This window comes from Carassius auratus, chromosome 42, assembly GCF_003368295.1.
Source record: "Carassius auratus strain Wakin chromosome 42, ASM336829v1, whole genome shotgun sequence".
Taxonomy (NCBI): domain Eukaryota; kingdom Metazoa; phylum Chordata; class Actinopteri; order Cypriniformes; family Cyprinidae; genus Carassius; species Carassius auratus.
In genome coordinates, this window is record NC_039284.1 from 5,400,833 (window position 1) to 5,427,388 (window position 26,556).

At 37.0% G+C, this 26,556-nt stretch overlaps 1 protein-coding gene across 3 annotated transcripts in view; it reads left to right on the plus strand.

The window, feature by feature from the left end:
- The first annotated feature begins 241 nt into the window (after positions 1–241).
- Positions 242–26,556, plus strand: part of LOC113060465 (sodium/potassium/calcium exchanger 4-like) — a 51,048-nt gene continuing 24,733 nt past the window's right edge. For all 3 annotated transcript variants that reach the window (XM_026229392.1, XM_026229393.1, XM_026229394.1), the window contains exons 1-2: positions 242–849; positions 18,001–18,111. In XM_026229392.1, the coding sequence (XP_026085177.1) occupies positions 654–849; positions 18,001–18,111 (307 nt within the window). In that variant the 5' untranslated portion in view covers positions 242–653. The remainder of the gene's footprint in view (positions 850–18,000; positions 18,112–26,556) is intronic.

The window sequence follows — 26,556 nt, forward strand, 5'->3', positions numbered from 1 at the left end:
CCTGACACAAGATCCACATGATAAAACGATTATTTCTGAATTTAGTATTAATATCATTAGTGTGATATACAGTATTTTACATGACATTGAGTGGCTTTATTAAGAATAGCCTACACTATTTGCATGGTATAAACCATGCCTTTTCCAAGGATTATAGTAGTCTAGTGAGTATAGTAGGCTCAGGGCGCATACTGTACGTCATCAGTGTCACGTGAATGCGCGTAACAGTCTCTCACATGTAGAAGTCACAGCAGCTGCATGAGAGGGAGATGAAACCTCAACTTGAGAGGACTGATCCTACACGGCATAGATCCTTAAGACGTTTACTGACAGGGTCGCTTGTATATTTTCTTAAAATAAAAGGACAGCAGCTATTTCTTATAGATGAATACATTTGGTCTTTAGTCTTACTATAACTAGACAACTGTGAAGCCCGACAGCATATCCAGTGATTATTTTCAGCTGATTATAAATAGTTTTATTTATTTTATTTTTTTTCGGGTTGCTTTAATAATACAAGATCAGAACGAGCGCGACTGGGGCTCACGCTCACATGCACGCCGCGCGCTTCACCGCGCGCTGGACATGAGGAAGACCTCATCCCGAGCCTGATTTCCCGCGGTCCCATCCATCTGTGTGGCTTCAATCCGGAGATGATTTACACTCGCGAAATGACCCAGCCACAGACGACCATGGAGCTGGACCGGAGCTGCAGTACATCTAAAAAGAGCATCATTAACACAATGTTTAAAGTTCGCAAAAGGAGAGAGATGCTGTTCGCGCAGGTGTGCTTCATCTGCAGCGTCCTGTTGTTGGCGTGGTGTATGTCGGCGTTGCTCACGAAAACAGGTGAGTAACGTTGAGTGATTGTCCCATTGTGTTTTACTGGGGCTACACATCGCTATTTACACGTGTGTGTCGTCCTCTTATATTAATAATGCACCGACAAGGCAGCAGTGCTTGTCTTTTTGGGACGTCAGACGTTGAATTATACACAGTATGAATAGAGGCTGCTGTGAGAACATCCCTTCTCTCAGGATTCACATGGATAAATTCACGAGCGGTTTACAGCATCTTTACAACGTTCGTTATTTTTTGGGGATCATTTGTGTCGGTTGATACGGTTACGTTGTACAGTATACTCATTTGTTTGTACGTAAGTCCACAATCATAAACGAAACGATGATTCCAAGCTATTTATGTCCAAAATATGTCATGTACAGTCTCTGGTTGTTTATCTTTGAACGGTATGATAATTGAATGCACGTTTCATTTTTATTCGAAGATTAAAGGTACTGTAATTTTTTGACTCTCCTAAAACATAAAAATACCACAACATGTTTGCAGCTTTTTAAGAAACATGTTAACACTTGTTTATCTGAAAAACAATGCTACAGTCAGTTAGTTATTCTCTTTGGAAAATATGCGCTCGGTGCCGCTGTTGTGCCCAATTTAGAGAATTGATTAGTTCATCTAAATAGTCTTCGGGTTTTTCGAGTCGTTCGTTCATCACGTGACAGACCCATATGCTTTAACCTTTGCAGTTTGATTCGGAAAGAGATTTGATAATAATAATAATAATAATAACCAGCTCTTTATTTGTTAAAACAGTCAGTATAATAACCTTGACAGAAATTCACACATTTATAAACTGTAAAAAGCTAGAATTTGAGACCAGAAATTCAGTAACTGTAAGAGTAAATAATAATTATAATGATGTATATAATTAATGTATTGTTAGTGTGATCAACGTTTGTGTAAGTACTACATGTTAGTAGACATGTTAGGGAACACAAAACATTTTAATTATATTTTGATAAAAATGAACAAAACTAACTCGTAAAAAAAGATTTGTTCATTTTGCTGACCGAGACTCAAAGTTCTGAGGCGGTAAAATGATCTTAACTTCCCATCACTACTGTTTTGGTAGGTGAAACCCGCCCACTGCCAGTTTACTCAATTGTATTTCATTTCATTCATGGTCAAGTGCACTCATTCTTGTTCATGTGGTCAACCTGGAAACCTGTGGTTAAGTCTGAGGAGGAGGGGCCAGATAAAAAAAAAAAAAAAAAAAAACTCTCCAATATTTAGAATTTGGACTGCAATACCTAGTTCAACCACTCGGCCAATCCTACATACAACACATTTAAAGGGTTAGTTCATCCAAAAATGAAAATTCTGTCATTAATAACTCTTAATAACCCTCATGTCGTTCCAAACCCGTGAGACCTCCGTTTATCTTCGGCACACTGTTTAAGATATTTTAGATTTAGTCCGAGAGCTTTCTGTCCCTCCATTGAAACTTTGTGTAACGTCTACTGTCCATGTCCAGAAAGTTAAGAAAAACATAATCAAAGTGGTCCATGTGACATCAGAGGGTCAGTTAGAATTTGTTGAAGCATCGAAAATAAATTTTGGTCCAAAAATAATAAAAATTACGAGTTTATTCAGTATTGTCCTCTATTCCGGGTCTGTTGTGAGTGCATTCACAATGCTGCTGACGTGTTTACTGGTGCTCCCAATTAGTGCTGCAACAATGCGTCGACGTCATCGATTACGTTGACTACAAAAATACGTCGACCTGTGTGAAATGCGTCGACGCGTCACACTGTTTGTTTACATCTCGCGTAATGGCATACTGGGATTGGAGAAAGTTGCATTCTATCACAAAAACAGAGACCATTGTTATCAAAAGTATGTGAATACTTTAAACGCAGGACAAATAAAATGGCCCTTTGTTCCCTTTGTAAAACCGATATGGTGAAACACGGCAGCAAAACTGCGATGCGCGAGCAACTCAGAGGAAAACATCTTGGCGCTCTCCGGTGTTACGGTTTAACTGGTTACCGTGTGATCTGCTGACCAACTTCCTGGTTCAGGTCTTATATTCTTGCGCTTGCGGCATTCTGAAAAGTTGATTGATGTTTTTAACTCGATGCGGTGCGGACGCGCCTGGAAAAAATGAGCGTGTCGCGACTGTGTCGCTTCCATTATGAGCGCGCTTATCGCGCGCCTACATTGGAAATAATGAACTTGAACGCGTAATAGACGTGATATGTGAACGGCCCCTTAAAAGACAGCGCGCCGCGAGACAACAGTCACAAACCACCGAGCCACCCCAAATCAGCTCCAGATGTCTGGAAACAATGCTAAAGCATAACAGAACCCTGACTACATTTTATGGTTTGTGATGCTAAAGAACATTTCATGACGTCTCAGACAACTGTAAATTTATGGCTACTGTGGTTTAATTATAAATGCTATCATAAGCTCATTTTTACCATAGTAAAATAATTTTCTTTGCCTCTTATTTATTTTATACTGGAAAAACTTTAACCACATAAGTTGAAAATGAATAAAGGTTGAAATATTATATTAGAAGTTGTACTTATTATTTTTTTTGGTAAAGTTATCCAAAGGATTCATTAGCTAATAAAAAAAAAATAACATTAGATTAATTATTTATCGTAATAAAAATAATCGTTAGATTAGTCGACTAATCGAAAAAAATAATCGTTAGATTAGTCGACAGAAAAAATAGTCGTCAGTTGCAGCTCTACTCCCAATAACAAAGATAACACGTCAGCAGAGTGTACGAAAGCAGCGTCACTGCAGTGTTGTGAACCCACTCAAAACAGACCCGGAAGAGAAGACAATGCCGAATTGATGGCTTTCTTTTTTTTTCTTGTAAATAAATTAGCTTTATCTCTACATTTTATTTTGACTGTTTCTCAAAATTCAATGAGTTTAATCATGCATTATAATGACTTGAATTTCTAGATGGTTTTATTTTTTTTATTATCGTTCATAATCGCCATAATCCTCTTTCATACATTTCTCTGTCAAACTTTTTCAGAAATTTATCGTATTGTCATTTATTGGGCAAATAAAATCTGAAACAACTAAATAGTATTTATTCACACATTAAAAAAAAGTAGATATTTTTTAAAATGCATATTTTATTTTTTATTTTGTATGGCCTCCTTAGGCCTTGATAACAGCTTGCATTTTTGTGTACATTGTTTTTATGTACAGTCTCTGTTATTGACTTACAGATAGTTTCTAGTTGTTCCCTTTTTTGATTAAACTTTTGTGCTATCTCATCTTATCCAACAATTTTTTTTTTTTTAGCATTAGAAATACAACTGTGACTAAAGAGCTTAATCTAATCTAACAATCTAATCTTTCATTTTAAGTCACTGTCATCCATTGACTGCAAATAATTTCTTCTCCCTCTTCATCTTTCGGATATTTTCTCCTCTGCTAAAGAATCTTTTAAGCCTCTTAGAAGTCCTCCTCTCTACTCGACTAACACTTTTTGACTTTAAGAGTTCTTTTAGGGGGTAAGATGCTTTGTGAATAATACTGCTGTGTTCAATACATCGATACGACAATGTATCGTCACAGAGATTTGACAATATGGGTATCTATACAGCTGTCTCTGTATCAATATTGAAGCACGTGTGAAGCAGTGGACCGCACAAGAACACTGTTTACAATGGAGTAGAAAAGTGCGAGGTTTGTAAAAAGTAATGAATAGAGCATAATATATAGGCTAACAAGGTTTAATCTGGCCACAGAGGAACACAACCAGGGTTGCCTGATATAAAGAGACCTAATCCCTGAAACAGAGCTTTCCACTTCCGCAATATAGAAATATCTGGTAAGTGTGCTACTTATCTTTGTCAACCTGGCAACCATGTGCTCGCACTCTCTCTCCAAAACGTGCTTGCTTTCTGAAAACGCCAGTAAAATTGCAGTTTAGCAATCTCCACTTCAATATGCAATTCTCAGAAAAGTGTAATTCATCTAGTGTTCATTAATTAAAGAGAGAGAGAGAGAGAGAGAGAGAGAGAGAGATGGTGTGTGTATTAATTACCACTGTTTTGCCACTTCAGCTTGTAATTACCTTGGAAAAAGTTAATGTACCTCTCAAGCAATTAAGCTATTTTATTGATAAAATTGCGGAGTAGAGCTAAAATGTAAGTTTTGCTGAATGTCTGTGTGTGTGTTAATTTGTGCAAAGATACCTACCAGCAATGTTAAGATTATTTTTTGATATATAAATTAGTAAGAGTACATTACAATATAAATGTATTAGAATAAGTACATTATTATTTATGGGCTTAAAAACAAGATGCAAACAATCAGAATATTGTAGTACCTGATGGGGAGTGCCCAATGTAAACATGAAACATAAGCCATTACCTATATTGTACTGTGGTAGAGTTATAGAAGACCTTCATAATGCAGAGGTCAGCTGCCTGCTCTGTAGGAATGTAACAAGTCAATTCAAAATTTGATTCATGATTTTGATTTCACAATTGGATTCACAACTTTTTTTTTTTTTTTTTTTTTTACAAAATAAGATTTAAGACCAATTATAAATTAAATGAGTCATTTTATTATTGCTTGGACAAATATTGCACGTCTTTCTGAAATTGAAAAATAACACGAATAACATGAGTCGAACCAGACAAATTAAAGAGTCTATCAAAGCTGTGTGCATTGAAACACGAGAGTCGAATTCCTCAGGAAGTCATAAATCAGTTCTAGTGCCACAAGGACCAAGCAAGATGACCAACCAACTTGTTCACACAACAGCTTTGAACATTAACACCACTAGAACAATTATTTACAATTTCAATTCAAAGAACAGAAATTTGGTGCCAAATGTGTTGTTCGTAATGGAAATGCAACGCTGGACATCACATGTAAACCCAGGAGATCAAGTTAAACATTTCCATTGACTTCCCCCACCTAGCAGAACCAGACTGAAATTCCTAAAGGGGGAAGGGCTTTAAACCTCTGTCTCTACAGAACATCCCTATGTCATGAGAATGGCAAAGAAACTGCTTTTTGTACATATATATGGACCAGAATGAACTCAAAAAGACTTATAAATGAATCAGTCCATCGCTTCACTCCATAGTCAAATGTGTGGGTTACACATAAATGAATATCACGTTATAATCACTTATTGTGTATGTTTTTTTTTATAACTATGGCTTTTTTTACAACATTTGAGGTGTGGCCAACAGGCCACTTTAAATACTTTGGACACCATGAAATCAGTTTTTTTAGTTCTAGCATTGCTTGTGCTATCAGTCATGCCTTGCTTTCAATCTGCTTTTTAGTCTCTGCTATTAGTCATGCCTGCTCTTAGCTTTTAGCTTGTAGCTTTGCTACCTAGCTTTAGCTTTTAGCTTCTAGCCATGCAGTTTAATCATCATTGTTCTTTGAGCGCGGTTCTGTGTGCTTCAGCCTGCACGCCTGCTGTTACTTAGCCACGATGAGAAGGAACACAACCTAGTCTCGTCAAACTTTATTTCTTTTCTTTTCCGTTTGAGAGTTTCGTGTTCTGAGTTAAGTTTTGTAACGTCGAGTCTCCGACGCCTGACCTCGGGTGCCCGTTCAACTTCAACCAGCACACACGACTCTGCACCTTCAGCCAACGCCCAACAACCACGGGCTTCCCAAGACGTCACTTCAGCCACTACTGAACTTCCAGCCAATCAGCGACACCGGGATAGCCCTTTCAATGGAAAGACACTTGAGCGGGCTGTGTTCAACCAGCTTTCTATGTTCCTTGGACAAAACAACCTCCTGGACCACAACCAATCTGGCTTCAAAAGTGGCCACTCAACTGAGACTGCTCTGCTCTCGGTTACTGAAGCCCTGCGACTAGCAAGAGCAGCTTCAAAATCCTCGGTACTCATCTTACTGGACCTGTCTGCTGCTTTTGACACTGTTAATCACCAGATTCTCCAGTCCACCCTCAGAAAGATGGGGATCTCTGGAACTGCTCTCCTGTGGGTTAAGTCCTACCTCTCTGACAGATCCTTCAGTGTGTCTTGGAGGGGTGAGGTTTCTAAGTCACACCACCTTGCTACTGGGGTTCCTCAGGGCTCAGTACTTGGACCACTTCTCTTCTCCATCTACATGACATCTTTAGGATCTGTCATTCAGAAGCATGGCTTTTCTTATCACTGCTATGCCGATGACACCCAACTCTACTTCTCATTCCAGCCTGATGACCCGACGGTAGCTGCTCGCATTTCAGCCTGTCTGAGTGACATTTCTAGCTGGATGAATGACCATCACCTTCAGCTTAACCTTACAAAGACTGAACTACTGGTGATTCCAGCTAACCCATTGATTCATCACAACTTCTCTATACAGCTGGGCTCGTCAACCATAACTCCTTCGAGGACAGCCAGAAACCTAGGAGTTGTGATGGATCATCAATTAAGCTTCACTGACCACATTGCTACAACGACCCGGTCCTGCAGGTTTGCCTTATACAACATTAGGAAGATTAGACCCTTCCTGTCAGAGCAAGCAACCCAACTTCTTGTCCAAGCTCTTGTTCTCTCCAGACTGGACTATTGTAATGCTCTCCTGGCAGGCCTTCCTGCATGTACTGTCAAGCCTCTGCAAATGATCCAGAATGCAGCAGCGAGGGTTGTCTTCAATGAGCCAATAAAAGCTCATGTTACTCCCCTCCTCATCAGGTTACACTGGCTACCAGTAGCTGCTCGCATCAAATTCAAATTCATGCTCAAATTCATGCTTGCCTACAAGACAACCACTGGCACGGCACCAACTTACCTAAACTCACTGGCTAAATCCTATGTGCCCTCCAGAAGCTTGCGCTCTGCAAGTGAACAACGCCTTGTGGTGCCATCCCAAAGAAATTCAAAATCACTCTCACGGACCTTTTCCTGGACTGTGCCCAGCTGGTGGAATGACCTCCCAATCTCAATTCGTACAGCGGAGTCTTTACTCATTTTCAAGAAACATCTAAAGACTCATCTTTTTTGCCTGCACTTAACCTACTAACACAGTACTTTTCCTTTTCTTGTCTTTTTCATAAAAAAAAAAAAAAAAAAAAAAAAAAAAAAAATTTATACACCTGGCTATGCGTTCTATACTAGACTAACTGAGACTTGTCATGGCACTTGTATTCTGTTGTTGTTCTCTTGTTGACCTGACTGCTTCTATTGTTCTCATTTGTAAGTCGCTTTGGATAAAAGCGTCTGCTAAATGATTAAATGTAAATGTAATGTAAATGTAATGGGAGTCCCTTTCACAGGAAATGAAGGCAATGTATCCCCAGATATTTGTTGTGCTGGTGTATCTAATATAATTTTTGTCGCATTGAGGAACTCTAATTACGTGATTGATGGTTGTTCATGTCTATGCAATTAAACGTATTGCTGTAAACTTGGGATTCCATATTTCCATTCTCTTAAACTCATCTTTCCCTAACTTTCGATCTTCCTGCAACTTGTGTGAATGTGTGAGTGCGTGCGTTTATGTGTTAGATTAGCTTATATGTCTTAGATTTATCTAATAATGCCTTATTCATATTGAAAAGAGAAGTATCTTGTGTTTTGTGCTTACAAGGTAATGTCTTAAACTGCCGATCTTGTTACTGTGCTAATTGATATTGTTTCACTATAGTTTGGATATTAGTATCCAGCGCAGATTTGATGTTAAACGGCTCGTTCACTGAATCGCAGGGCGTCTCCGTGACCAGCCGTAAAACAGTGATTCTGTTCAAATTCCCTTTAAAATCTTAAATGATTCCCTTTGAGCTAAATCGACCTGTTTCCCTTACAATACCAATATAGCATTTGCATATTATTGCTCATTTGTTGGTTTTGATTGCTTCTATTGTCCCCATTTGTAAGTCATTTTGGATTAAAGCATCTGCTAAATGACTAAATATAAATATAATGTACATTTAAAACAAGCCCTAAACCAAATAAATAACACAAATAAAATAATTCTCTTCATATAAACGAAATAAGGCTTTGTCTGTGCTCTTTCCATTTAAAATTACAGCCAACCAATGCATTTTAATCATGATCCAAACAAAGATGCTGCATACATGCAACATGAGCAGTTTATATCTAAATTTGACTATGTAATTTCAACATTTGAAGCAAAAACAGAATAGTTTGATTTCAGTTTTGTGAAACTATACATAAAAATATCTGAATGAAACTGAAGAGCAGACAAGCTGAACGAGATGCAGATTCACTCTCTGCCAGCAGGTGGCACTTAAAGCGTTTCCTTGGTTTCCACTGTAAACAAAGCAGTGCTGCACTTATGAACTTTAATATGCATCATACAGGGGCAAGATAAAAAGAAAAAATACCATCTAAACTTTTCTAAACATAGTTCCCCTCAGACATACATTCATATAAACTCCTATCCCTAAATGAATCACAATTTGTTTATCATCTTCAACCGATTTGAATTGTCACATATTTGAATAAGTTTTCAACTGTCTTGAGGTTAATCGTTACATATCTACTGCTCTGCCAATAGTTAGAAATGGCCGTATACAGGGCTCCAAACTGCGACTAAAATGGTCGCATTTGTGACCATAAATATTAAAATGCGAGTGAAGTTTTTGCTGAGGTCGCCACTGGCGACTAGCCCTATGTATTTACATGTTATCTCTTAAAAAATCGCATGTAATGCCTTTTTTCCTGATTGTTTTGCATTCACATCTTTTATGTTCGCGCATTGAAGGTTTAGTGGGAAAAAGAGTTTTAAACAGTCCTCATCTGCCGCGCAGCAGCGCTGACACACACCTGATAAACGCGCGAGAGAGAGAAATGATGGAGACTTGAAGAGAAAGTGCCGAAAAACAGCGTCTATTTCGTTCATAAATTGAACAAACTACAAGAGGTAAAGCTGTCATCTGTGTGGATATTGGCAATATCGTTAACAGTTCTCGTTTATAATCATAAGGCTTCTTCTTAACAAGATCTTAGTCCATGCTGTGTTCTGTTAATGCATGAACTTCATTATTTGACGTGCACTTGCTGTCCAGTAATCGCAAAAAGCTTTGTGCTTTGTTAATTTTTAATTTACAAAGTATCAGCTTTAAAATTATTCCAAATTCATAACAAAATTCAAACAATAAATACAGTTTTGGTGCTCTTTAAGGGGCCGTTCACATATCGCGCCTAAAAGCGCGTGGAAAACGCTAGTCGTGCCGCTTTCTGATTTTTTTCCAAAACTCTTGGGCTCTTGCGCTCCCGAGGCGTCTGTCGTTGCTAAGCAACCATGAGCTGCTCTCTCCCTGAAGACGTGTAAATTTCAGCAAAAGGATAAATGAATTTGCAGCACTAAAAATCGCTTGCAGTAGCTCTGTTACTAAATTTATTTAAAAATGGCTATCGATATACAGCTATGATCAGCTGTTCCTTCATCATGACTGAGCTTTCAACATTGGTACTGGAAAGGATAAAGCTGATTGGTTGGTTGTTGCCACATGACCTGCGGTGCGCTTGCGGGATTCTGAAAAGTTGAGATGTTTTTAACTCGATGCGGTGCGGGCGTGCCTGAAAAAAAACGAGCGCGTCGCTTCCATTATGAGCACGCACGCAATACCGCGCACCTACATTTGAAATAACGAACTTGAGCGTGCAAAAGACTTGACATGTGAACAGCCCCTAATGCGGCAGGCGCGATCGCGAGTAGTGCCTCAGTTCAAGCAGCACTTGAACCTATAATACCTTGCTCTTTAGTACTAGAGTACATAATGAACATGAATTAACATCAAAAGGCAGGCTATTTTATAAGAGATTCTACAGTACAAAACTTTCAAACTGCGGAAAACGTGTAAAGCTTGTAAACATTGCAACGCAATATTAACCTCAGTAACCTTTCAGTCCATAAGCTCATCAGTCAGCTAGAAAAATAACTATAAAGAGGAGCATTTTGCTATATTTATGAGCTATTGAAGTTTAATATTTTTTACTTAAACTGTTGTCTACATGATTCAACTCCTATAACATTTAATTTCACTAATTAAGAAAAACAGACTGAAAGTGTGAAAGACATGCACTCTTAAAAATAAAGGAGCTTAAAAGGTTCTTCACAGAACAATTTTGGTTCCACAAAGAACCATTCAGTCAAAGGCTCTTTGAAAAACAATCTCTTTCTGAACTTTTCCTAATCTGTTATTGTCTTCAAATGTTAAAGGATCTTTATGAAACCATTTAGACAGGAAAAAAAGGTTATTCTATGGTATCATGAAGCACCTTTATTTTTAAGAGAGTATGACAACATTTACAGGATGCATTGAGGAGGACCCCAAACTATACTCAAGGGCCAAGTGTTGCTTATGGTCCATGATATTGGTACAGATTTTGTGTAATAAACAACACATTACTGTATATTTCAAGTTGGAAAAGACATTTAGCTCCCACTTTAAGTGAACCTTCATTCCCAGGTCATCTACAAGATGGATTAAAATGCTGATAAAGTCAAGAAAAGATGAGACATAAACACATCAGTATGATTAAAAAGTTACAATGTAAAATAAATAATTTAAATAAAACACATAAAACATGTTTATTCTGTGGCACCTAAAAAAATCATTTGGCACCTAAGTTTTTTTACTAGATTTTTTTGTTTGGAGCCCTGCTATAGTATGCAGTGTTTAATAAACGGTTGTTTTAGTAAATTCAGCTGAGGTGAAAATCAGTTCAACACTGTATCATAATACGTATCATATCATGACTTCGCTGGTGATACACAGGCCTAGTGATTGTGTTTTTTTTAACTAGGATCTTCTCTTTCATTTCAGGGTGTTGTTTTTTTTGGTCACTTTTCTAGAATTTGGTCACTAGGAGCAACTCCGTGCACTAACACCCTTCAACCAATGGTCCGTGGGTGTGACATCTAAGGCTAAGACCATGTTGACATATTCTGACCCTTATGTTCTAACAACAACTGTGAAAATTTACTCTAATATGGTAAAAAAAAAATGCTTTAGAAACAATTTTCACTCAAAATGTGCTAGTAAATTTCTCAATTAATTGCAATGAAACAAGGAACACTTTGAATGTACTGTATAAATACAGAGGGGTTTTTTTTTCTTATAAAACATAGTCTATAAAAACAGTGTATAGTTTACCTTTGGAAAACTTTCTTGGTAGATTTAGCTCTTAACGTTGAGATGAAATGGAAGTATTTGCAGATAATTTCTTCTGTATCACGAAGTACATCAAAGTGTAATGAATTATCAAAAAATAAAAAATGTCCAATCGATTCTACTACTCCCCAGCTCAATTTAAATGTGTGTAGAAATATGCAGCTGGAATATTTAGTTGACATCTCTGTTAGTGTTGCAAGGAAGAAACAAGGTCATACAGGTTTGGAACAACATCAGATCTTAAAAAAAGCATATCTCTCTGAGACCCCCATTGATCATTAGCTGGCAGACAGTCTGATATCCAAAGAGTCTGATGTTTTCTTTTTCTCTCCACAAGAGTGTGTGAAGGGAAGGTGAAGGGAGATTAGAGGGAAAGCAGTTTTATCGATTAGATTTAAAAAAATCACATCTGTAATATAAAGGGAATAACAAACTAATGTGTAATTTAAGTATGGCGATGAAAAGTGTTCTAGAGGACACAGGAAATGGAATCAGTGCCAGGCAAAGAGCCTCACACAGTCAGCGCAGTATCCAAACTATGATAACATTATAGACCAACAGAGGAGTCTGGTCTCATGAGGAGAAGTGCGTTAGGCTATTCAAAAGAGGCGGTGATGAGGCTCCATTTACGTAAGGTGTGCCCCATTACACGCCGCCAGCGCCCCTCCTCTCACACACACCCATGAATCTCTCCCATGAATGAACTCACTTTAACTTTAAGAAACATTAATTATTTGTAATTTTTCTGTTATTCCAAGTGTCAAAATATCATGTGGTTTGACTGTCTGGTCCTGACTTATTGTATTTTTTTATTTTTTTGTAAACATCTTTGAAATTACCCTAAATTTATCCAAATTAATTGTATGCACTATTTGGCATTATTTTCAAAGTGTTTTGTAATCCAAGTGTTTTTTAACCCATTGCAAAGCATTTGTACTTATATTCTGATCATAATATACAAAGAAACTTTGTCCCATGATGTCCATTTTATGAAATATCATGTATTATTTATATAAATGGGTATTTATAATCTGCTCCTGTATTAAGAGTACTAAAAAGGGAATAAAAGTTGGTGTTTTATTGCCACTACTATTAATTTCAGATAGAAACTGTATTCATTTTCCATCTGAAATGAATATGAATTATCTACACATACAGTTGACAGTTTCCATCTAAAATTAATACCCAATGAATACCCAACTCAAACCCCTGTGGTACAAGCACATCTCAGACACAAATGATGTCTCATTTTAGGGGATTTTGCATCAAGCTTTTCCACTTACTCTTGTCTACCAAGTGTACACCGTTGCCTGCCTGCCTGAGTGATACTAGTGGGTGCAGTTGAGTTTAATTACACCAAAATTACAAGCGGCTTAAGGGATTACCTGCACATGATATTGTAATGATGAGTATGCTGAATATCTGCTTTCTGCTTTAATGGCTCTGCGGATACTGGCATTTCTGATAAGCCTCTCAGGAGTCCATCTGGTGTGCATTCCTGCTGTGATTTACAGAACATCACACCTAATATGGGTCAGCTTCCCACATCTCATTCCTATTCTTCTGCACCTTCTCATTTTCCTCCATCCATAACTGTAGGGAAGTTAATGCAGGCTGAAAATGAACTTTTTATTGCTGTCGAGTTCATTATTCTGTCCTCCTTCTGTGATTCTTTGTTACACAACTTTACTGCTCCTTTTTTCTGCTTCTCATAAGCTGTAAGTAGGTCATTCTGTTCTTGATTTAGGAGCAGTTGGAATATTTAAACCAGTTTTGCTGCAGCAAATTTCAGTGTGTGGAATATTTTTGTTTTTGTTTCTGTTTTCTTCTGGCTACTCCTAATGTAATAGGGAATATTTATAGAATCAGCAGTGGCCATTATAAAGGTATTTTTTTGTGCATTAAAAGAATAGTTAACTCAAAAATAAAAAAATGTCATCACCCTTATCTTTTGTTTGGAGTCCTTTTTTTAATCAAATAAGTGGCTACTAGTGATGGGAACTATCTGGAAGTTAGCAAGTTTGTTTCTTTAATTAAAAAAAAGCAAAAAATACAGTTTTTTTAACAGTTATACTGGACATATATATACAGGACTGTGCAAAAGTCTTAGGCCACTAGTATTTTCACCAACAAAAAATGGTCAGTTATTTCTGTCTTTTGCTGTGGTATGTCAGTAGTAAATATCAGTTTACATGTCCATACATTATTTTTGCATTTAATTGTAATAATCCAGTGAGATTTTTGTTTGCACAAGGAGTCTGACAGGTTTCTTGAAGTGTTTTGGAGACATTGCCACAGTTCTTCTGGATTTAGTCTGTCTCAGTTTGTTCTGTTTCTTCATGTTATTCCAGACAGACTGGGTGATGGTGAGATCAGATCTCTGTGTGGAGCACTGGCTACTGTCAGACTCCTTCAAATCTCACTGGATTATTACATTTAATGGCAAAAATAATGTTTGTAAATGTACACTGATATTTACTACTGACACAGAAATAACTGACTTAAAAACAATTTTTCTTGGTGAAAATACTAGTGGCCTAAGTCTTTTGCACAGTATGGTATATACATAACTAGTATATTGTATAACATATGTATATATATATATATATATATATATATATATATATATATATATATATATATATATATATATATATATATATATATATATATATATATTGTTAATGGAGATGATGATTTTGCAATTGTACAGTCTTGATTAATGCTTAATTTGCTATAAACAGATGTACTGTAACCTAAGCAGCAATAATGCTTTTGCTTAAGTACAAAGATGTAACCCTGTGATTAATGCTATATGTAAAATGTATGGTGTAACTTCACTTGGACAATATAGTATTTAAGATGTATTTCACCGACGGTTAAGAGGAAAAAGAAGAGGAAAAGGGCTAAAGCAATGCGACGTAAACAACTGAAAGCTTTGGCAGAGGAGTTAGCAGCACTCCAGGTGATGACATCAGAAGAACCAGCGTTCAACGTCTGGGTATAAAAGACTGAGAGAGCGACTCGACCGACGGATACTGAACAATCACAGTATCCCTCGACGCCTGATACCAGCTGATTATACCTTGATTTTGTAACTTTACTATTGTACTTTGATATAACTTTTGTTAATTTTAATAAAACTTGTATTTTATTATTGACAAGTTATGGTCTGCAAGAGTAGTAATTTAAGAGCCGTAAGCAAGAACTGACCACAGGGAAGTCTACTGAGCAAGTTGTAAGTATTTTTGAAATGCTTATAGTTTTGTCCAGGGTCGACTTTCCTTACCTACCTGAGAATAATAAAGAAATAGGTAAAAGGTGTATAGATAAAGGAGACACCATAAAACTATATATATATATATATATATATATATATATATATATATATATATATATATATATATATATATATATATATATATATATACACAGGTTGTGGTCGTATAATTAGAATATCATCAAAAAGTTCCATTCCATTCAAAAAGTTAAACTTCTATATTATATTCATTCATTACACACAGACTGATATATATTTCAAATGTTTATTTCTTTAGGTTTTGATGATTATAACTGAAAACTAAGGAAAATCCCTAAATTCAATATCTCAGAAAATTAGAATATTGTGAAAAGGTTCAATATTGAAGACACCTGGTGCCACACTCTAATTGTTGAAGATTGCTGACTTGACAGTTGTCCAAAAGACGACAATTGACACCTTGCACAAGGAGGGCAAGACACAAAAGGTCATTGCAAAACAGCTGGCTGTTCACAGAGCTCTGTGTCCAAGCACATTAATAGAGAGGCGAAGGAAAGGGAAAGATGTGGTAGAAAAAAGTGTACAAGCAATAGGGTAACCGCACCCTGGAGAGGATTGTGAAACAAAACCCATTCAAAAATGTGGGGGAGATTCACATAGAGTGGACTGCAGCTGGAGTCAGTGCTTCAGGAACCACTCGCACAGACGTATGCAAGACATGGGTTTTAGCTGTCGGATTCCTTGTGTCAAGCCATTCTAGAAAAACAGACAGCGTCAGAAGCATCTAAAGACAAAAAGGACTGGACTGCTGCTGAGTGGTCCAAAGTTATATTCTCTGATGAAAGTAAATTTAGCATTTTCCTTTGAAAATCAGGGTCCCAGAGTCAGGAGGAAGAGAGGAGAGTCACACAATCCACGTTGCTTGAGGTCCAGTGTAAAGTTTCCAAAGTCAGTGTCAGTGATGGTTTGGGGTGCCATGTCTTCTGCTGGTGTTGGTCCACTGTGTTTTCTGAGGTCCAAGGTCAACACAGCCGTATACCAGGAAGTTTTAGAGCACTTCATGCTTCCTGCTGCTGACCAACTTTATTGGAGATGCATATTTCATTTTCTAACAGGACTTGGCACCTGCACACGGTGCTACCAAAACCTGGTGTAAGGACCATGGTATCCCTTTTCTTAATTGGCCAGCAAACTTGCCTGACCTTTACCCCATAGAAAATCTATGGGGTATTGTGAAGAGGAAGATGCGATATGAAGAAGAGCTGAAGGCCACCATCAGAGCAACCTGGGCTCTCTCATAACACCTGAGCAGTGCCACAGACTGATCGACTCCATGCCACGCCACATTGCTGCAGTAATTCAGGCAAAAGGAGCCCCAACTAAGTTTTGAGTGCTGTAAACGCTCATACTTTTCATGTTCATACTTTTCAGGTAGCCAGTGTTATATTGCCCAAGTTATATTCTAATTTTCTGAGATACTGAATTTGGGGTTTTCCTTAGTTGTCAGTTATAATCATCGAAATTAAAAGAAAAAAAAGGCTATATCTCAGGCAAACAGTTGAGCTGGACGTGCCAAATTTAAACAGCCAAGAACCACTAATTCAAACAGTCACTCAACCATTTTACTTAGTAAGGGAGTGATTAAAACTGATGGTCTGAGAGTCACTTTTGAACAGATTTATTAAAGTATCTGCTCATAAGCGTCATTTGTTTGTAAATCGGACCACATCGGTCATGCTATTTGTTGTTGTATGTAACTAGTAAAGACATTGTAGTTTTTAGATTTATTCAGTCTAGTTATTGTTTTGTGGTGTTTAGTGAACCCTAATTGCAATGTAATCTTAATGTGAAGAGCCTAGATGTTGAAGAAATTTAACATCACGAAAATCCTTAAAAATATAACTGAGCGATGGCTAATAGCTAATAGCTTTCATATTGCACAAAAGGTACCGTTGTCTTATTATTTTTGTCAGAATTTGCATTTTTGGGTTATCTTTTTATATATGAGCTATATATATAATTTGAATAAACAAAATGTGTTCAGTGATTAACAACTGTAATGCCAACTCTCCAATAAACAGGTTCCACTAAATGTGTTCCATATTTTCAAGATAAGTGTGATTATCCTTTTTTTATAATGCGCATCCAGTAGGAATATTAAAACAAAAAGCCAAGCAAATAAAGGGCCCAGTATCGCACACTAACTCCAAGCCTAACCGACAAGTAATTTGGCTGAAATAGCTCTAAGTTGTTAACTATTTCTTGATGACGGTAAGTATTTGGATAGTTGACATCGAAGTGTAATGCAAGGTGACACACTAAACTTATAAAACCATTTTAAATGGTAAGGTATTTGTCTGAAGTTATATTAAACCACATTTGACTGTTTAAGTGAACAGATTCATGGAATTATATTAGGTTAATGAATTAAGTACTAACATTTATTAAATAATTAAAAATGTTATGTAATTGTTGCAGGGGGGAGCAGTCCATATAAGCTGCACAAACTCTGCATACCCAAGCCATTTGAGAGAATGAGTCCATATATGGGCTAATTAATATTAATATTTCTATAATAGTCCTTATTTTATGAGGTGCCACATAAGATTATGTATTCAATAGCTGGGATTATATATGTAGCTATGTAAATTATTATCTGCCAAATGATGATAATTTTCTGCAAATATAGATGGATCTGGGTAAGCGGATTCACAACAGCTTTGGAGCCTATGTTCTGAATTTGTACGTTTAAATGATGTGTGTATATCTTTATTCACAGGTCATGGGCTGGTGCTTCAGGAGGGGTTTGCTCTTCCCAGAGATCATCTGGGCCGAAGGCTTATGGCCACAGCCGGAGACAATGAGACAGAGAAGAACTGCACAGAACCAGGTAATTCATACATCACTTCATAATGACGAATGACTTTTCCCCAGTTGAGTGATCCCTTGCCTTAGGATGAACTTCATACTGAGAACAGACAAAAGACATAACAATTCCCAGGTACCCCAGGCGGCTGAAAATTTATTGAAAATCCTCCAACATGGTTTGATTATTGTAATTTAAAGCATTTTACAAAGTTTTATTGTATTAAGATTGTTACATATCTATACCACCTTGTTCTTTAAGATTTTTTTGCATTTTGATATCTGGCTGAACATTAAGTGTATTGAAGATTAGGCTCAATATTCCCTACTCACTCAAAACAGATGTCCAACTTAGACTGCACCCCGAAACCTACCAATTGCGAAAATCTGTTCCGTTCAAGATTTGACTATTGATTTCAAAGTTTTCCTCCTTATATAATTTCAATGTCTTTGATTTATTGTGTGCATCTCTTGGTCCACACTTTGGGAAATGCTACTTGCTTCACACATCATTCCCTTTTGTCTGTTGCCGTTGATATTGTCAAGACAATGCTGATAAAGACATAAATCTTGATCGAAATTTAATATATGCATGAAAATGTCAATGGAATGGAGCCTGATCCTGCCATCTTTTTGAAATGAATTGTTCCAACAGTAAATTAGGCTTCTCTGACTGGAAATCGTTATCACTCTTATCGCTCTGGGCAGCTTTGTGGAAAGACAAAAGAATTGTAAGGGAAGATTTGTGATTATGAGAGAAATGGATCTGTGGCTTTGCCTTGTGCATTCTATAAATGGAAGCAGGAAAGCTATTTTTAGATGTTTGTCCCCTCGACATCCCTGTGACCACAGGAGATGCTGGGGAAGATGAGGCCAGATCTTTTGATGTATCGTGGGAGTCCTGGCATCTCAGCACCTGAGGGCTTTCTCATCAAGCGGCTCTTATTTGCCGAACTCCGCAGTTCGGTGCACGTGAGCCCACGTTTCAGGGGATGTGTCTCTATTAGAGTTGTGAGCTGAGGAATTTTGTCATCGTGGGCTGATAGAATCTGCCCTTTCACTTCTCGTGTTTCGGTGTCTCAGGGAGTGTGGAAGAGCACAGCTTTCAGGCAGATTTGCTCAGCGGTATGCCACGCGCCATCGTCAAGTGCTGACATTGTGAATCTTAGCCTTGCTGCTCCCAGCCAGAATGAGCGGGCAGTGATCTGAGGTCTTTGCCAGCGACATGAGCGAGAAGGGAGAAGAAAGATGAGATATGTGCATCTCTGTCAGCAACCCTCCGAGCTGTCCACTGTCACAACTGTGAAACATTCACTCATGCATTTACATTTTGCTGCGTGTGAGAACTTGCTAAGAGCACTTCTTTCTCACTGTTGTAATGTTGTTTATTCTTTTTAGGAACTGAAGCTGTTAGCGTTATTAGCCATTATGAAATTCACTCAGAAGAACAGCTGAATTAAATACTCCTTTTTTCTCCCCCCAAAAACGCCACCCTACAAAGATTGAGAATACTGTAATCAGATATGGAAAGGAGAGTGGCAGCACATCACCTTGGTATTGTCAAATGTATCAAAATCAACATTAGCAAAATAGTGCCTCTTATGACAAGCTACCAGACAACTTTTTTTTTATTATTATTATCTTTTCCTTATATGATATTGGTATAGAGCTTGGCAACTAAAGAAATGTATATTCTTTTTTTTCTTTTCAATTCAATTAAATTCAAGTTTATTTGTGTAGTGCTTTTTACAATGCAAATCGTTACAAAACATCTTTGATTATGTTTCTACAATATTTAGTACCGTATTTTTCGGACTATAAGTCTCACCTGAGTATACGTCGCATCAGTCCAAAAATACGTCATGATGAGGAAGAAAACATATATAAGTCGCACCGGACTATAAGTCGCATTTATTTAGAACCAAGAGAAAACATTACCGTCTCCAGCTGCGAGAGGGCGCTCTATGTTTTCAGTTTAGACTACCCTCTCGCGGCTGTAGATGGTAGATGTTTTCTCTTGGTTCATTTCTATCGGTTCATGTCAAATTAATTTCGATAAATAAGTCGCACCTGACTATAAGTCGCAGGACCAGCCACACTTATAGTCCGGAAAATACGGTAGTAACTTATAAGTGGTGACTGTCCATTTGTGCACATATGACAGGATTTTTTGAAAAATTAATACAAGACATAGTCAGCCAGACCATGAACATTATTAATAATTAATAATTATTATATGATGCAGTCACACTTGTAGCAATATTAGCTAGTTCTTTTTTGCTTAAGACTTTTGTAAGGCCCATATGTACCCTACTTCATTAATATCTTTCTGGTAATAAAGGTCTATTCTGAGTGCCATTCTCTAAAAATCAAACCTTTGAGATGGAGAATTTGGTTTATTTTGCAAGACTCATCTCCCTGTGGTAAAACTGCTGATATTTCTTTACAGCTCTTAGTTTCATTTGAGCTTCAGCCCAGATCTCCTGTGGCTTGTTTCCAAAATGCATCAGAGCAGCAGTCCAGCAACATTTTATGTTTTCCTTAAACCATTGTTCGTCCTTTTTATGTAGACATCAACACAGTGCCCACACATAATTATAGCTATAACTGAAAGAAGGTGAGTAATGGTTTATTTATTCGGCTTCTCTTGAGAGGTATAGTGTCTGCCGTCAGATTATTAAATCAAGATCCTGTGCAAAGCAGCACCAGTAAATTATACTACAGATTGTATTGCAGAAATTTGCCACAATATGGGTTGTTTTTGCCAGTAATAACCCACTTAGAGACGGAAAGCTGATCTGATTGACATTAAAAAGCAACCAACCAGAGTTTCCTGTTTTATGTGATGTTAAGAAGCGGGTAAATGTGAAATCGATGATGTCAAAATAATCAGCAAAAGTGCAAAGTGGTAGTGCATTCAAGAACTGAAACAGCAATCTCTGTGAAAGCTTACACAGTCAACACTTAAGCAATTTGTTTATAATGTTTTGCGACTTTGTGGTCAGAAATTGTATCCATCTAAAATAAATAAGTAGCAATTATTACATCTATTACAGTCCTGACTATAGAATAACATGTTTACTTGCTACTAATTGCCACTCAAATATCTTTTAAAGATTTTATGCCATTCATCTGGTTATTCCTCTAAAATTAGAGTGCATGCTGACTCCTGGACGTTGGACGTTGCATAGCTGTCAACCAATCAAATTGGAGCTGGCCTGATCCTGTCATTTTTGCATGCAACATGCATCAGACAGTCCCTAATGGGTCCATGGACATACTTTCTGGAGCATGTCATCAAAGATGTTCCTCCATTGTCATGTGGGGTGAAATGAGATGATTTAATTTGATGTGATGAGGGCATCTCTTCAGGTCAGGAATGGCATGAAAAATAACTAATAAAAACACTCAAACAACACAATTAAGTTAGCATGCAAAATAATTTTTTAGGGCTGGTAAGCGATTACAATTTTTCATCTAATTATTTACATGATGTGGTGATAAATGAATCTAATTAATCGCACATCAAAATTTGAAGAAATTGAGAAATTGCTCTGCAAAGATAATTTAAAGTAATTGTTGTGCAAAGCATCAAACAGAGATTACAAAAAGGAGGTTCAGCAATAAATATTTTGGTTGATAAAATTTATTACATGTACTCTTTTGGACCATGTGAGTAAATGATGACAGAATTGTCATTTTTGGTTGGGTGAACTATAACTTTAATAATTGATTTTCTTAATTTTAGAATTATTACTAAGAAAATATTAAATTATTTCTTTAATGAAATGATTTTTTTATAACTCATCCGTTTATATTAAGCCTTAAAGTTCTGCATAGTTCAGGGCGTGGCCACTTGACTGACAGGTGGATTGCTTCTGCTGACAATGCCGTCAAGCTTGCCCTGCATCATAGTAATCATCAACCGACTGTATGAAATGGCAGATGATCCACATACTGTAGGTCTGGGGCAGGGCAAGTGTGTTAAATGCGTTAATTTGACACATTATTTTTCTCTTAATTAATGAATCTAATTAAACACATTAAATTACCAGCCCTAATTTTTTTAGCTGTAAAGAGAAGATATTTTGTGTGTTTATATGGTTTTGTAACTGGAGAATCACATTGAACAGGCATCCACATAGGCAAACAACCAGGTGCTTTGATGAGAGCAGCCTTCATTATGTTTGTGCTCCTTAGAAGCTGCTCAAATCAATAAGTAATCTGAAAGAGAGAGAGTGCTCAGACAGTCTGGGTTGGATGCCAGCTTGTTGACTTAAATTTGAATAAGCATAATGCTCCTGTGCCTGAAGAGGGGTTATTTTAGGAACTTGCAATTTTTAGAGACTGGAACAGATTGATCGAACGGTTCATAAGAGGGAATGTGATGTGGTGGGCGGTTTGGGAGTGCACTTTTTAAGATGTGACATAACTGCAAGCTCAGGCACTGACAAATAGGTTAATACACTATTCAACAGCTTTACAGTTAGGCAGCATCTCTCATAAAGAAAACATAATACTGTTACAGCGGGAGGCTTGTCACATAGAGATGGAGCTGGAGGCAGCATTGTATTTCACCCTGTATGAACGGAGCTCTTTCCGGATTGCTGCTGTTTATGAACTACGCAGTTTATTCTATAAAAGGCTTGTGACTGTTTATTGACATTTAAATCCTTACAATGCCTCGACTAGTGTAATTCTGCTCATAAATCAAGCAGACAATCTATCATATGTTATGCTCTAGGTTATATTTACTGGTAAGAACCACACACTAACCCACAGTTAAACATGAAATTGCTTTCGCCACAAGACTACCTTCAGAAGAGGGCTAGCTTGGCCCATTCCAGCAATCACCAATAGCTGCTTTTCCACTGTTGGGCCAATGTGAACCAATGCTTTAAACGGGCCGGATGGGGCTAATAGCCTGTAACCTGAAGCACCGAGGCCAAAATAGCACTGCTTCTCCACCACCTGGCCAGACGCTCCACTGCGCTTCACTAAAACCCACCCTTTACACGCCTCTCAGGAACAACGTCATGCAACCCCATCATTTCACCCCACAAAGAGAGGTTATCAGGAAATTAATAAGAAATAAGTCACTGGAACTAGCGCGATCACAAAACGAACATGATAAAAGCGACCGTTTTTTTGCATGCTTTGATAAATACTTAAATCCAAAAGCATCGATGTTTTACAATAATAAGTGATACATTGATCATAATGAATTAATTTGATTGAATTAATTGATTGATTGAATAGGATTGAAAATTAGTCACACAGAAATAAAGCATTATGAACATAGCATTCAGTCGAGTCTGTTTCTGTTTATTTGTAGTCACAGTAGCCTATATACATCACAATTTAGAAATAATAATTATTCCTGTATTTTTATAAAAGCTCCTGAACAAAAAACATCATTATATTTTTATGACATAGGCTACGGGGCACTAAACTCTCGAGATGAGACATATGTTACTAAATAAATACATGACAATAAGAAGCTGACGTCTGATTTTAAGTGGTTGCAGTTTTTTACATCACTTATAGGGCTGGGATAAACGATTATTTTTTAAACGATTAATCTAGCGATTATTTTTTTCGATGTATCGATTAATCTAACGATTAATTTTATCAGACTGATTCGATTTCGATTATCTCCCCATTAATTGACTACTAACAATTTATACATGTTGATTTACATATCTGAATGAAAAAAACATGAATTCCTTAACATTGCAATATATGTTTATTACTCTTAAAATTACAAAATAAAAGACTGACTAAGAATGCATTACTTTGCACTTGTATAGAGATAGCATTCAATAAAACCTTGAAGCCTTAAAAATACATAGCTTACTGAAACAAGCTTACTGAACACATAGGGCCTAGCTTACTGAAAAAAAGTTCTTCTTTCAGATGAAAATAACAACAACTTGATATCTAGCATTCAGTAAAAAAGGTCACCCAAAATACTTGTTAAGAGCAATTGAAAGAATACAGTAACCAATGTAAACTTGAGGGCTTTAAGCTAATACAGAGAGTGCTTTTCCAAAAAAAATAAAAATTAACAGTGGGAGCCAGCAGCCTGTCATGGAGCAACCCGTTCTCATCAGTCTGCGTATAAATAACACGACTTTACACTTTCTATTTGCGTGTAATGCATACGCCAAATGCCATTTTTGCGTGCATATGATACGCCAATCCTTCCCATTAATTTCGGTGGAGAGCAGATGCGTCCAAATAACACGCATCATCTTCAGCGGCAGTGACGTCACCAAGCGAGGCTCGTTCAGTTCACCTGATGCGCGTACACCTTCAAACAGGTAAGCAAGGGTAAATATATTTTTTTATTCTTCTTTTTGTAATGATATCACGTGGTTAAGCGTATTGTTTTAATTATTTCAGTATTTCTGCATCACGTTAGACAGGGCCGTGTTTTTAAAGGGCAGTTTGTGCTCCAATTATGGGTCAGTGGGCTGCTCAGCTAGCCTACCATTGTCATTAGCCTAAGCTAACCTGTACTGTTTATAGACCTGTTGCAGTTTTAAATAAATTTATGATTTGACATATGGGTCTTCAGCTTTTAGACATGACTAATACAAGCACAACAAAGCACCCAACCCAATATCGCGTGATAATCGTGATCGTGTAAAAAGTCCACACATTTAGCATATTTTTACAAGACTAGCCTAACTTTTGCTTGACCACGTCATGTGTAGCCAATACACACACAGTAACTACAGCATATTTACCATGCTTCTCCTACTGTAACCGTAGTTTTACTCTGGACTTTGTAACGCACATAACCACGACATTTACTATGGGTTTACCATAGTAACCATAGTTTTACTCTGGTATTTCTAGTTACTAACACACAATAACCACGACATTTACTATGGGTTTACCATAGTAACCATAGTTTTACTCTGGTATTTGTAGTTACTAACACACAATAACCACAACATTTACTATGGGTTTACCATAGTAACCATAGTTTTACTCTGGTATTTGTATTTACTAACACACAATAACCACAACATTTACTATGGGTTTACCATAGTAACCATAGTTTTACTCTGGTATTTCTAGTTACTAACACACAATAACCACAACATTTACTATGGGTTTACCATAGTAACCATAGTTTTACTCTGGTATTTCTAGTTACTAACACACAATAACCACAACATTTACTATGGGTTTACCATAGTAACCATATTTTTACTCTGGTATTTGTATTTACTAACACACAATAACCACAACATTTACTATGGGTTTACCATAGTAACCATAGTTTTACTCTGGTATTTGTATTTACTAACACACAATAACCACAACATTTACTATGGGTTTACCATAGTAACCATAGTTTTACTCTGGTATTTGTATTTACTAACACACAATAACCACAACATTTACTATGGGTTTACCATAGTAACCATAGTTTTACTCTGGTATTTCTAGTTACTAACACACAATAACCACAACATTTACTATGGGTTTACCATAGTAACCATAGTTTTACTCTGGTATTTGTAGTTACTAACACACAATAACCACAACACTTACCAGGATTTTACCACAGTAACTGTTTTTACTCTACACTATTTGTAAAGCACAGTAACCACTAAGTTTGCCATGCCTTTAATATCTTTTTGTGATGTAATTGTAATTCAGTGTTTTTTCTGTCTTGCAGTTACGTCGGATTACATACTCCACAACAACCTGTAATCCAGCAGATCTTTAAAGAAGCCATCTCTTGTAAAATCTCTCTCTCTCTCTCTCTCTCTCTCGCTCTGCTAGAATTAACAGGGAACTTCAACTCCACGCTCCCAATGCTGATATTGAAGAAGCTGTCAAGGGGGCTGAACAAGTCCTTCAAAGGATCAACCCTTCACAGGTAATGTTGAAGACTCTTAGTTATAACTGATTTGCTTTAATGAACGCATCCTTATATTATGTGTTAATCAAATATTTTGGTCACAGATCATTTTAACACACTGTCTCAACATGTTTATATTTCAGGAAGGCCTGTCACGAGATTTGAATTTGACCATCTTGTGCATTTATGAAGAAGACCAAAAGCTGCAAAGGCAAACACTTCCAATGGTACGTCAGATACATTTTTCTCAGCATTTGATGTTTCTTAAATTTTGGTTCACTTAGCCCATCAGGAAGAACACTCAACAAAGAGCATGTTGTAGTAGTAATAATTCATCCAATAATCATATTATATTGCACAAGCTTACTTGTACAAAATTCTACAACTTTTACTCCTGCTGTTATTGGCCATCACCACAGCTCCCATCAGATTGTGCCCATTGTAAGAGTGTTTATATCATGAAGTTTAAATGAAGTCCATTGTATTCTTTATTAATCTTTACAAATTGGTGCCGCCTCTTCCTGTTTCAACAGTACATGATATCTGTCCACACCTCATAGTCTGCCTTTCTTTCTGTGGTGATGTTAC